Source organism: Perca fluviatilis, chromosome 13, assembly GCF_010015445.1.
Source record: "Perca fluviatilis chromosome 13, GENO_Pfluv_1.0, whole genome shotgun sequence".
Classification (NCBI taxonomy): Eukaryota; Metazoa; Chordata; class Actinopteri; order Perciformes; family Percidae; genus Perca; species Perca fluviatilis.
Window position 1 is genome coordinate 22511242 of NC_053124.1, and position 13793 is coordinate 22525034.

The 13793-nt window shown below is 41.6% G+C and overlaps 1 protein-coding gene across 8 annotated transcripts in view; it reads left to right on the forward strand.

The window, feature by feature from the left end:
• Positions 1-13793, forward strand: part of rbms3 (RNA binding motif, single stranded interacting protein) — a 296046-nt gene that overhangs the window by 146227 nt on the left and 136026 nt on the right. For all 8 annotated transcript variants that reach the window (XM_039819879.1, XM_039819886.1, XM_039819878.1 and 5 more), the window contains one exon: positions 6471-6529. In XM_039819879.1, the coding sequence (XP_039675813.1) occupies positions 6471-6529 (59 nt within the window). The remainder of the gene's footprint in view (positions 1-6470; positions 6530-13793) is intronic.

Sequence of the window (13793 nt, forward strand, 5' to 3'; positions counted from 1 at the left end):
TTGCCCTCCTTTGTTTATTCCTACCACTGCGTCTCTCTGTCATCATATTAATATGTCTGTCTATGTGTCTCTTTCTGAATTTCTGCCTTTTTTCTTTTTCTTTGTACCTTCTTATTTTAGCCACCAGCCTTCTTCTTATTTTGTCTGTCTCTAAAAATGTTTCTCATTTATCAATGCTTGGTGTCCTCCACTGCTCTTTCTGCATTTTGTCCTTCCTACAGATCTGAGATTGAGATTTAAAATGTTGAAAGTTGTTTAGCAAACAGTTAAAATGCGTGCAGTAATTTCAGTTGGAGATTGGAAAATCTAGCAAGAGTTTCCCTGTTGTATGTCCCTGACTCTGCTGTCAGTTTAGCGTGTCCTTAGCTCTCATAGTGCAAAAACTTTTTCGAAAATAAAATATATTTGAAGCTTAAGGTTTCATTTATATAGATCTTTAGTAGTTGCGTAGCAACTGCGGCTGCTTTTGTATAGCAAGATGATTCCTACTGATTCTCACATGCACTTACACACACACACACACACACACACACACACACACACACACACACACACACACACATACATAGTACAAATGCAAACTTAAAATGCCCACAACATACTCTTCTTTTTCCTATCTACTCGATTGTGTTAACAACCTGAGTGTTTGTACGTGCTGTGTGTCTGAGATTTAGCGTTTTTATTCATCATCCGCCTCTCCTATATTTTGCTCTTTCTTACATCCCATTTCTTCTTTTTTTATCTTTGATATCAAAGTATAAAGAAGTCATGTTTCTTTTTTCCTCTGCTCTGTCCTCTCTGTGCGTCTGCCACGGTGACACCTGTCTCTTGCATTAGCATCAAAGACTTAACAAAACACGTCCTATAAAATTGTAGGTTATCTTCAGTGTTACCAGAATAGGTGGGATTCTCACTATGTGTGCAAATGCTGTTACTGGCGATTGGAGTAAACTAAATACTTGTTCTACCTACTACTGGCTGGAAAACAGTGATGACTTGACCATTCTTATTCCAAATCTAAAAACAAGAAAACACAAGCTATATTCTGTTATGTCAGCCGGACTCAAGCATTTTCTTCACACACTTGATGTCTTAAACAACAAGACTTCACTGGAGATTGGCTCATCCTACAAATCTCTGTTTCATCAGCAGAAATTGGTGTAAAGGTTGTCACTACCTGAACTAATTGGTAGAAATCATATATTTAAATGCTGCTCTGTGCTACGACAAAGGCACTATAACCATTACACATTTAAAAAAAAAAACGCAATGCACTATGAAACCTCTCTGGATAATATTTGCTGCACAGAGCAAATAGTACATCTGGATGGTGGGTGTCTGCTGCACCTGCTCCTACATGAGTAGAACTCTTAGTGCAGCACCTTTTCTTTTTCAGCTACAGTATCTACATTCTGCTAATTATTTTGTGTAAAGGCCTACAAGAGGTGATAAATTGAAGTTATTGTTCTCCATAGTGTGCCTACCCCTGCACAGGTGCACCAGAGGTGCTGAAAGGGCCTGAATCAGATTGTCTGCCTTTTATACAGTTCAGTCTCACAGCTGAACAACTTAAAGCCTAACCCTCTCAGCATGGGTTTCATTCTTTTTTTCCTTATTTCTTCTTTTCCTTTTATTTCCCGAAAGAGTGTTAACTCAAATGGTATATATGCTATATTCAATCCTTCATCTGCAGGCACAGATGGACAGTCAAATGCAGATATGGTACATTTGCGCACACACAGACACACACACACGTATATACAAAGACCTTCAAAGAGCACATATGGGAGAAAGTGGTCTTACATCCTAGTTCAGGTTTCATCTACCTACTGTTCAAGGCATTGCACACACACACACACACACACACACACACACACACACACACAAGTGCGCATTTTTCTTTCCGAGCCCGGCCCGCGTCCGACACAGTTAAAATCTTATTTATTTTTCCTCATGCTAATGACACATAGCCTACGTTTGTTTGTGCGGAAAGCCCGCTTTTATTAAGCAACTGTAGGAAGGCATTCGGAAAGGTCAACAGATGAGCGCATCAGCACACACGGGGCAACAAGCGCACGTGAACAAGCTGTTTTAAATTTAAAATGTTCAATGTGTTAACCTTTCCTGATTGCTTCGTGGTCAGAAAACCACTGACTATTTCGGACACCGCACACACTGTGTACAAAACTTAAACTTACTCCACCAATTCTGCTCCGGTCGCATCTACACGTCTGCTTCCTCTTTCTCTATCTCTTTTCTCAGACTGATCTCATGAAGTGGCGTATGTATGACATGCCAATTCGTATGGTGTTATTGGCGTGTTATGAAGACGCACAGTTGCTTTTCAGCGTGTTTATCAATGCTGTTTGGCCTCCATTGGATGGGTAAAACGCAGGACTTTTACCCAGGAGACCGGGAATCGCGTCCCACGTGTGTTGTTTCCTTACCATGTTTTTCTTTTCCGAAACCCAACCCAGTTCTTCTTTTCCTAAATCCCAAACGTTTTTCTTTTCCCCCGTGTGTGACGTTAAAACCAACCGTAGCCTCACGATAACACATAGCCTCGTGATAACATGTAGCCTCGCGATAACGCGCCTCGTGGCTTTAGAAAGTGGCGTGTATGTTTATGCTGTATACAGCATAGATATACACGCAGATAGCTCAAAATGCATACAGATAACAAGCCTCTTGGCTTTAGGAAAGTGGCGCTTACGCGAAGTCATAATGTCACGTTGCTCTTCTGCCCACTTTCCACATACACACACACACACTGAGCTCTCTTAAAGGAGCCGCAGCATCATTTTACAACAAATTCTTTATCACGGTGATGTGACCGAGCCCAACCTGAACATCATTTCTAAATATCTGTCTGAACTTGGCCCAGCCCATCGGATCCCGTCCATCCTCTAACACACACACAAACCTTTGGAAATTGTATCCAAAGGGCTGGGAGCAAGGTCTCAGTCCAACACTTGGGTGGTCCATCCATCCTTTCCAGCGCTATGCTTTCCTGTGTACCAGGAACACCACAGTGATGTGTTGTGGTTATTGCCAGTACACTCTCTCTCTCTCTCTCTGGCCACATAACAGCAAAGAGCCTCCTCACTTTCCCAGCTCTGATGATGGAAAGGAAATGCGCATGGATCGTTTCATCCAGCAATAGAGCGAGAAAAGATAGAAATGCAACGGTGGGATGTCACTCGTGTGCATGCAGCTGCCCTCTTATAAACGTAAGCTTTCAGCTCCGCTTCAATTTTATCGCATCTCAGTGCCCAGACAGCTGTCAAACGAATGACATGTTTTACATCCAACACAATTTGTACATTTTCATTAGCCTAAAATAGCTCATAAAGCCTCTATTTTTTATAGGCAGTTTCATTTCTGGCGTCTTCTTTTCTTTTGCGTTGATTCGATGTTGCATCAGAATGATTGCCATGGGATTCCTATTAGGAGGGAGGAGGAAGAGTGGGACAAAGGAGTGAAATGAAGGATACAGAGCAGGAAAGAGAAATGGAGAAGATGGTAAAGAGACATTTAGAAAGAAAGAGAGAGGGGGAGAGCGAGAGAGAGAGCAAGCAAGAGAGAAAAGATTTGTGAGGAGGAGGGAGGGCTGAGGGCCAGCGGAGTCAGAGATAAGAGGCTGCAAGAGTGATTGAAATAGGATTAGTGGAGACAGGCTCTGCATCCCCGGCCACAGCATCACAGTGTTAAACCTGTGCTTCACAGGGACTGCCTCTGTCACATCAAAGCCTCTCCAGGCCTGCCTGGCAGAGAGGCGAAGGAGCCACCAGCAGGGTCATCCACAGCCACAGCCACACACACACACACACACACACACACACACGAACAAGCAGATTACATTCTCCATCCGTCTCCAATGTGCCTCCATTATGGGCAGGAAGCTGGCTCCTTCCACCTTGCCTTTTTCATCTCGCTGCAGTGTCTTTGTGGTGTGCATTTGGACTGTGGAAAGGATGCATTGATGAGCCATATTTAACATTTAATGAGGCAAGCGGTGATGAGTTGGCATTGGAAAGCTACTGTCTCCTGCTTCCCCAGAGTCCAAACAAAGTTTTAATGAGAACTTTCCCCCAATTTGTGCCAAAAGCTCTGAGCTTTTTAACTGCTTCCCAGACTGAAAGCATACAACATTTTTCACTTAAAGGGATACTTTGCCGATAATCACCCAACTTTGCATCATAATAATGTCGGTAGTATGTGTACATGAACTATGTTAAAATTCCCTCCTTCTTGCAAGTTCTCAGATCTCCCTACTCACAGGCCAGCAGAAAAACGTTGTGTTTGATGGGGGAGCATTTATTGATCCGGTCCGGCGTAGTGCATTCTGGTAGTTGTAGGTTTTCTATCTTTTGAGTGAAAGGGAATATCACAGATAAATAAAAAAAAATTGGCACCATTCTACTGCATAGACAACCCATCTTTCTAGTGGTAAAATACTAATATAAGTACCAAATCAGGCGGTGTGCAAATAAACTGATACGCCTACAGGAACATACTAGCTACCTTAGTGGCTTGCATGTAGAGCTGGACAGCAAATCAATATAATATCGACGCAGAGTGACTTTCATTAAGTGCATCCAACCAAATAAACCAAGCTACAAAGAGTCCCATGTAAGTGCAAAAAGTAAGTGTTAGTTTATTTGTTTAGTTTTTTTTAAGCTAATGTGCTGTCGGAAGAGATGTGTTTTTAGGCTGCAGCGGAAGATGTGTAGACTTTCAGCTGTCCTGATGTCAATCAGGAGATCGCTCAGTTAGTTGTTGACATATTCACATTACTACTCATTTTTTAAAGTGTTTCCTATTGCTGTATATTTATAGTTGATTTACTTTAAAATATTTTTTATTGTTTGTCATTATTGCCCAGTGCTAATTTGCCATTTCTTGCTCACAAGTTCCTAGTTTGTTTCTCAACAAACACTAAAATACAGCAGTTTCTAACCAAGCTCTGCATGTTCTCTAATCAAATGAGCACTCACTGTTCCATGTTCCATCTTGTGTACTTAAGTTAGAGAGTGTCTCAATGTGATCAAACGTTGCACGCTAGTCCCGTTCTGTTGCAGTAGATTATGGATCCCTATAGCTAAAATGGCCTGTTTATCTGCTGACGAGAGACAATCCACTGATTGGTGAGTGCTGTCTCTGTGTGTGCATATTTGTATGTGTGTGTGCATGTGTGTATACTTACGTGGTATCTGTATTTGTGTGTGTGAGCTGGTATTTTTCCTCTCGGAGCTCATCAGTTCATATCCACCACCCACCCCACCGCAGCATGCAGTAAATAGAGTCTCCGCCACTCGTTGAGAAATGGCACAATTATCCCCTGCTGGTGAAATATGGGCCGGGATGCACCACTGCTTCTTCCCTACAGAATGTGTGTGTGTGTGTGTGTGTGTGTGTGTGTGTGTGTGTGTGTGTGTGTGTGTGTGTGTGTGCGTGTGCGTGTGTGTGTGCGCGCATCGCAAATGTCTTTCCTCTGCTTACTCATTGTGTTGTGCATTCAACACACAGGGAATTGTTCTCACATATGTATTTATACACCAACACGTATGCATCACATACACAAGTGTAATTGTACAAGCAAGGTCTTAGCTGCACACACGCTCACACATACACAAATACATGCAGTACATGCAGAGTGGCACACACACACACACACACATACTGTACTTACAGTGCTTCAGTTCTTCTCGCCCTGCCTGCACACAATGCAGAATGTTGCCATTTTAGCTGAGACAAGCAGATATAATAACTTACTGTCACTCAGTCAGTAAGGTCAATCTTTCAATTCCAAAAAAATCATAGCAACCCACTGTGGTGCATGCAGAGCTGTGGAATAAACAAATGTAATACCTTTCAGTTTTGCAGGGAACCACCGAACTAATACCAGATAGACTATATCCTAAATTTCATGCTTGCTTTTGTTTTATTTATAAAAATTGCAAAAATGCGAGTAGACAGTCTTTTAGTGCTCATTTATAGACAAACATATTGGGTTATCAGAAGTATCTCCACTCTGTTTCAAACCAGATTATTATGGAATAGAATAAATAAGTATTATTATTTTACTCAGCTTTTTGTCCATGGTGTAGTTTTGAAATGTAATATGTTGTACTGTATACTAATACACCAACTCAACTTTAAAGATCGTTCACTGTGCTTGTATGCTTTTAGACCTTTTGAAAATGTTCAGTGACTCACTCAAATGTCAAAGGGCTGCAGATTCGTTTTTAGTCAGCCTTAAACATAATGTTATTAACCTCAAGTGATTTCTCTTTCCATTGACTTTTGATATTTGTGTGACTTTGCAAATGCTAGTTGGAACTACATGGCAGCAAGTATGGAACATTAGATATCTACTTTAACCATGGGACGGCAATCTTGGTGAACTGCCACGCCAGTCAAAGGTCTGTAGGTAGAAAACACTAAATTTGATTTCTCTGTCTTTACAGGTATGGAAAAATAGTGTCAACCAAGGCCATTCTGGATAAGAACACCAACCAGTGCAAAGGTAAGTCATTACTTTGTCTGTCTTGTACACCCACCTTGTTTTAGTGCACCAGCTATCACTCTAAAGACTATGTCTTGTCACGGGGAACAGCAATCCAAGCCGTAAATTTAGACATCAGCCGAGGAAGCTGTGCACTGTAAATCAGTGATTTAGCGAGCAGCTGGCTTAGCACTGCAGGAATGCTTCGGGTAAACAAACTGCTCTTAGATGTCACTGCCCAGCTTCAGAGAATAAGCAGGCAAGCAGCCACTGTCTCAGCCCCTCCCCGTCTACTCTTCAATTTCCTGTTTTGTAATATGGAAGACAATCTTTTGGTGTGTTTCTGTGAAAAGTCCATTAGGGCCTACACAGCAAATGGTGCACACATGCAGCGATAAGATTATTGGCTCATCTTAAAGTTGTTTCTTGAGCACACATACCACACACATTTACATGCTTGAACATACGCACATACTTCACCAATTAGAGGGCTGACAAGGTAGCTGGGATTAGATTTACTGTCATTGTCACATTCACGTTCGTGGAGTATTGGCTCTTTCCTTACGTCAGCCAACTGCCTTGCATGGCTGTAAATACATTTCACACAATTTAGTTTCTTTTGTGCAATAATTTGATAATGAAGACCAGCTTCAGAGTAAAAGAGAAAGAGTAAAAGAGGTAGTGAGAGAACGGAGCGATATATAGATAAGAAAAAGAAGAAAAAAAGATTAGTGTGCTAGTTGCCCCAAGGTGTCTGGCAGCACTGTTTAAGAGCTATTGAAGTTCCATCAATACTTTTAATTGCTTTTTGTGGTTTCCCGGGCTCTGAAGTGTGGCCTTTCAAGGTGAAGCTGCCTTCTTAACCCTGCTCCTCACCTGAGTTTATCCTGCCGGGCAAGCTCTGGGTCAAAATGTTGAGGAAAATAACCTCTGCCTTTAAGAGGGGAGAAAAAAAGGGTTGATTATCTTGACAGGTCCTTTTTTGTGAGTCATACGGACTATTAAAGACAAGACTGGATGCATGTTAGCAGGAAGGATGTATCTACAGGTCACAGGACACAGCACAGGCTGGAATAAAGAGGAGAAAGACAGACAGAGTTAAGGGAGGTACAGCTTGGAAAAGGGAAAAAACTACAGGTGAGGTAAACCTCTTTCAATTTCTGTGATGGAAGAAATACACTGGGCTCCATCACAGGTTATACCTCTCTGTGTCCAGCCGACCCGAGTTATGTACAGCAGAAGAAAAAAATCAGCCCAGCTTAGCACTGTGTTGTGTAGGAGACAATGTTTCCCATAAGTCACCCTTCTGGAATGCAGTGCTGCTGAGATGCCAAAAACCAAAAGTAAGCAGACGTATTTTATGAGTGGAAAGGAGTCCCGCTCTGCACCCAGTGAAAGAGAAGGAGACAGACGGATGGAAGATGTCTACAAAGAGGAAGTAAGAGTGTGAGGAGAAGGACTGAGTAACATTGGAGAGGAAATTACAGTTTGGTGTTTGATAGACAACTAGAGGAGAAGAGACACAGCACAAAAACATATTTTCAGCTGCTACAACTCAACATTATGTAACTTCCCCTACGTATCTCGCTATCTATAGAGGTGAGCAGTTATCAAAGCATAAACGAGCCAAGCAGGTGTATTGAAGCCTGATGAGCCGCCGTGCGTCTGCGCTCCTGGTAACAAAGTGAAATCGACACATCGCCCTGATCTAGTCACGCGTTGTTTCCAGTCATCTGACCCCCAGACCCTGACACTTGTTTAAATGTCAGAGCGCCGGCTTATCACTGCTGTGCCACCATCACTCAGCGAGCATCCCTCTCCTCCGGTCTCTTCTCCTGCTCCACCTCCTTCTCCTCCCCCCTGTGTTATTTGTGTTTAGTTCAGCTCAGTGAGCGCACTGCCAAAAACAACGTGAGAAAAATGGGATAGAGAAGAGGTCAGGACCAGTCATCTCTACGAGAGAGAGAAAGGAAAACAAAGAGGGGGACATATCTCATACTCGCTGAATAACTTCTATACTCTATTTTATTTTTCGTCCCGTTCAGTTTTTGATTGAAAAACTTTGGGTATAGTTTGACTATATATATATATATATATATATATATATATATATATATATATATATATATATATATATATATATATATATATATATATATATATGTGTGTGTATAAGTGTGAAATAACTGAAAACATGTCTTATATTTTAGATTCCTCAAAGTAGCCACCCTTTGCTTTTTTTGATAGCGCTGCAAACCCTTGGTGTTCTCTCAATGAGCTTCATGAGGTAGTCACCTGAAATGGTTTTCACTTCACAGGTGTGCTTTGTCAAGGTTAATTTGTGGGATTTTTTCCCCTTATTAATAAAAAAGCAAAGGGTGGCTACTTTGAGGAATCTAAAATATAAGACATGTTTTCAGTTATTTCACACTTTTTTGTTAAGTACATAATTCCATATGTGTTCATTCATAGTTTTGATGCCTTCAGTGAGAATCTACAATGTAAATAGTCATGAAAATAAAAGGAAACACATTTGAATGAGAAGGTGTGTCCAAACTTTTGGCCTGTACTGTATATATCCTAAAATCTGTTCACAAATAAATGATCATTTTTTCATAATACGGTGTAATTATACTGTATTGGTACAATATATCCTTTATTATGATTATGGTAGTAGATCAAAATTCACAAAAATGTAATGCAAGTACAGAAAAGACAGAGAGAGTAAGCATATGTATGTGTACAAACAAATTTTCCAGCTCATATAGTATGTATTGCACGCTCTAGTTTAGCCTCCATTAGGCTGTGTTCATATTGACATGAGCACTGCATTAAAAAACGCAGCCCCCTCATTCATTTCATCATCCTCAATACGTCCTAACCCTAACCCGACACAGCAAATGGCTCTGGCAAAACAATGCAGGGTTGCCCAGCAAAAAAGTTGAAAGTGGCTGATCTTTTCCCACAATGCAATATGATTTCATCTGGCAAGGTGCTTCCTTGGCCAAACAGATATTCACAAGCACACATTGTTGATAGATTACTTTTTAATATCGATGGTGTATGACCAAGCGATTGCCTATGCAATAATTTTCCAGATTTGTCAAATCCTGTGTCACATTATTATAAACCTCAATGTTTTGGCATCTGATACACTTATAACATTTGATAGCTTATGTCAGCAAAATGGCAATCCATGATTTGTTGCATTGTAATCCAATGAAATACATAATTTTATAAAAAATCTTAAACATTGAAATTTTAAGGATTTATCTGGAGTATATGTAATTTAAATACAATGAAAATTACTGCATGGAGCACAGGCTTGTAGATTTCCTCGAGGTTTTTTTAAACAAATGGATTGTTGACATTTTTAGACATCTAGATCCCATATCGAATAAGCGTTGTTCGATTACTATATTTCAACATCTACCTAGTTCAGCATGGAGGTTTTACAGGATCTCGTGGATGATCTCCTTATTGGCAAAAGCTGTACAAAAGAGGCTGGATCCTTTACATAAACTAAAGCATTAGTGCACAGGTTTACAAGTTAGAGGCCACCGCAGCTTGAGCCTACAACCCAAATTATTATACAGCTACTATAGGGATGCCTATTTGTATGTTCATGTACCCTGACATACACTCTCTACCTATATACTAGACTTTAGTTGAATGTCACTATTCTTTAATACATAAATGTCAAATGTTGATGACTGCCTTTCTATTGCAGAAGTTCTGTATTTGTTGTGTGGATATATCACCTATAACAGACAATAAAAAGAATGAAATTTAATATGAGAGAGATGATGGGAAGATGGATCGCTGATGATATGTGAGATGGAATAGTGAGCGTGGAAGTGTAGGCTGTTGTGGAAAAGCAGAAACACAGTGATGATGCTTTCTGTACTGACAGGCCAGGTGTTAGGGAAATGTGTATTTTTATGTGCATGCAAGCATAAACCAACAGAGCGACGGCCCCTACGTGCAAACATGAACACACATTGTTGCCCCATCACCATACATCTATCCATTAGGGGTGGGGGAAAAAATCGATACAGCATAGCATAGCGATATTTTTCGTGGCAATACTGTATCGATACACAGACGCCAAGTATCGATCTTTTATGATATATGTCTTAGTCAGTCTGTCTGCTTGACAATCCCATTTTGCAGCAATACAATTGAAGTGAGATGAACAAACAGAGAAATGTATCTTTTTAGATAAAACAAATGTTGACAAAATTGTCCGTTGGGGACATCATTTGAAACTGGGAAAAATTTGAAGTTGGAAAAAAGGTAATAAATTGCAATATATCGCATAATATTGTATCGTGACATAAGTATCGTGATGATATTGTATCGTGAGGCCTCTGGTGATTCCCACCCCTACTATCCATACATTCGCTCTCAGCAGACGAGTGTGTGCAAGTGCTGCAAAGCCCTGTTTGAAGTACCACATCACAAAAACTACACACCAAGACCATGTAATACCCCTCTCCCACGCACTGAAACACAAAGGGCACACACACACACACAAACACAAACACACACACACACACACACACACACACACACACACACACACACACACACACACACAAAGACTAATCATACCCCCACACACTCTCCCCATCCATCTGCCTTAGGTGTGTTAGGCTCTTGCAGCAGCAGTGGCCATGCAACAGATCTATCCATCCTCTTCGTAACATCACAGCATGTGTGCTGCCTGCCTGTCTGCCTTTTCTGGCTGCTCTCCTCCACCACCGCACCACGCAGGCCTTTCAATGAGCCTCTCTAGCTTCCCAACGCTGACTCACTCCCTACCTTACTCTGACACACACTTACAGGCTTCCAGACGCGCACACACACACACACACACTCACACTCACACTCACACATTCGTACCACACCCACAAACACACATTTGTACTTTTGCAAGGGTATACAATAGTCACAAACAAATAGTGCATGCCAATAAATACACACACACATGCTTTGGATCTAGCCCAGTTCAGAGAGAAATTGTAAGAAAAAGTAAATGTAAAAGGGCTTTAGGGCTGTCAAGCGCTTTGGGTAAGAGGAGGCATTCAGCTCTCCATCTTTCTCTCATGCTCCTCCGCACTCTTACAACGCTTCTCCTTCCATTTTTGTCTCTGTTTTTCTCTCTCAATCTCATACACTGACTGTCTGTCTATATATCCATCTTTGCACTTTTACATTTACAGTAGAAATCCAGCAGAGATTTGGGGTTTGCATCACAGGCGGAGTTGGGGATTGAGAATGGCAGAGGGAGAAAGAAAAGGAATAGATTGCGAGAACCCAAAACCGCTCATTTGCCATCCATGCCCACAAGGGCCTCTTAAAAGGCAGCGGCGGCATTTGAAATAAAGCAGGGCTGACCAAATGGAGACATTTTATTTTTCCTGCCAGAGCCCGGAGGCAGAGGAAATGACCTCAGCCCTTTAAAGGGCCTCCGTTTCCTACTCCGTCGCTGGGAGATAAGGCTGCATCGGGATTCACCGGCCTCACTGGCACTCTGCCGCGACGGACTACCGCACTGACTGGTGGGAGATAGATGAGATGAGAAGATAGTCTCTTGTGGCTGTGTGTTCGGCAGTTTGTTGTTGTTCATTTCTTTGCCCTGTAACTTGCCATCCATTTTGTATGAGGATGTTAAAAACTCACAAGGGCATTACATAAACTTGCATCTTGAAAGAATTACTGTCGCCTTTACTCTATTATGTGGGTGACTTGATGTAAAACAGGCTAACTTCCTATTTTATCCCAACAAATTCAAAACAGTTTCCAAACATTTGATTGTAAAGATTAAAGCAACATGTTTGATTGAATACCCATCTGAAAATTAGTTATAATTAATCTGCAGCAGAATGGTCTTGCATACTGTTCCTAAAATGTGGACACGCTGAACTCCTTTTAAATATTGAATCCATTTTGCCTAGCTAGGCTGCATATGCACCCTCTGTATGGTGCAATTTAAAAGCCTGTCAGAAGGTTGACCATTACAATCTGAAGCATCCAATGTCCTTACCACAGGATCAGCCTAATGGAGAAATATAGGCAATGTTACATTCTATAAAAACAGATTTATTGCTGCATCAGTGCCTGCGTGGAGTATTGCATGACTCCAAGCATAAGGGCTATTGATGAATGAGGTGACACTCTCCAAAAAGGTCTGTTTTTCATTGTCATGTGCATGTGTATCTGTGTATTTGGGTTGGGCTGGGAAAAATAAGGAGGGGGGGGCAGAAAAGGCAGAGAGTGCTTTTTGCATCCGTTATTGGTTTTTCATTAGAGGGCTGAGATATAAACATTTGTCTATGTTGTACACGGTGCCGGCGCAATTAAGGATTCTCTTTGCCGCCCCCTCTGCCCTTTGAAAGTGAATTATGTGCAGATGAGAATCTCGACTGAAATGTGGCCAACAACGGACCTTTTCCAAATGCCTTAGTTCCCTAAAAGCCATTCCAGAAAGAGGCGAGGTCGGCTGGAGGAGTGAGGGAGAGAACGCGTTTGCCGTTTCCTACTTGCATTGCGTATTAATGACTCTAATTAGCAATAGCTCAGGGATAATCACATTGATTTGGACAGATTCAGCATGCAGAACCTTACTGGATAACACCCGCAGCCTTTGTTAGCATAACCCCCCCCCCACACACACACACACACACATACACACCCACACACACACCTTTCAAACCACATGCACACACAAAAACACAAAAATTATTTTTCTCTCCCGTATTCCCCCCCCCTCAATCTCCATTCCAGTAAGTTACAAGTTGGCTCCTTACCAAGTAGGCATCTGATTGGCCAAGTTTGTCGTAAATAGAAGCAGCCAGGCCATCAGCGCTGCATTCCTTGAGCTCTGACCTTTTGTACCCCCTCCACTTCCTGCCCTGTTTTTGCATGCAGTGTGGTTGTTGCGCGCCTGTGTGTGTGTGCGTGCGTGTTTTAATGATTGTGTGTGTGCGCGCTGGAGGTCTTGGTGAGGTGAAAACCAGGGGCCACAGAATTTCATCAAAATGGACCAAGGTTTCCCAACAGCATTTTTGCACACAGATTAATTGCTAATTTGGGGGATTTGTTCATTTCTTGAGAGTTATTGTTGACTGTCTGTCTTCTGGATCCAAACAAAGACAGAAAGATCTGTAATAAACTACAACAAAGTAAAAACAGACTCTTGGGAATATCTGTTGCAGATGTTTGTCACTGAAGTGGCTTTCTTCTCTAGTCATTGGTTAAGTCCATTTTAGTTTGTTGACTA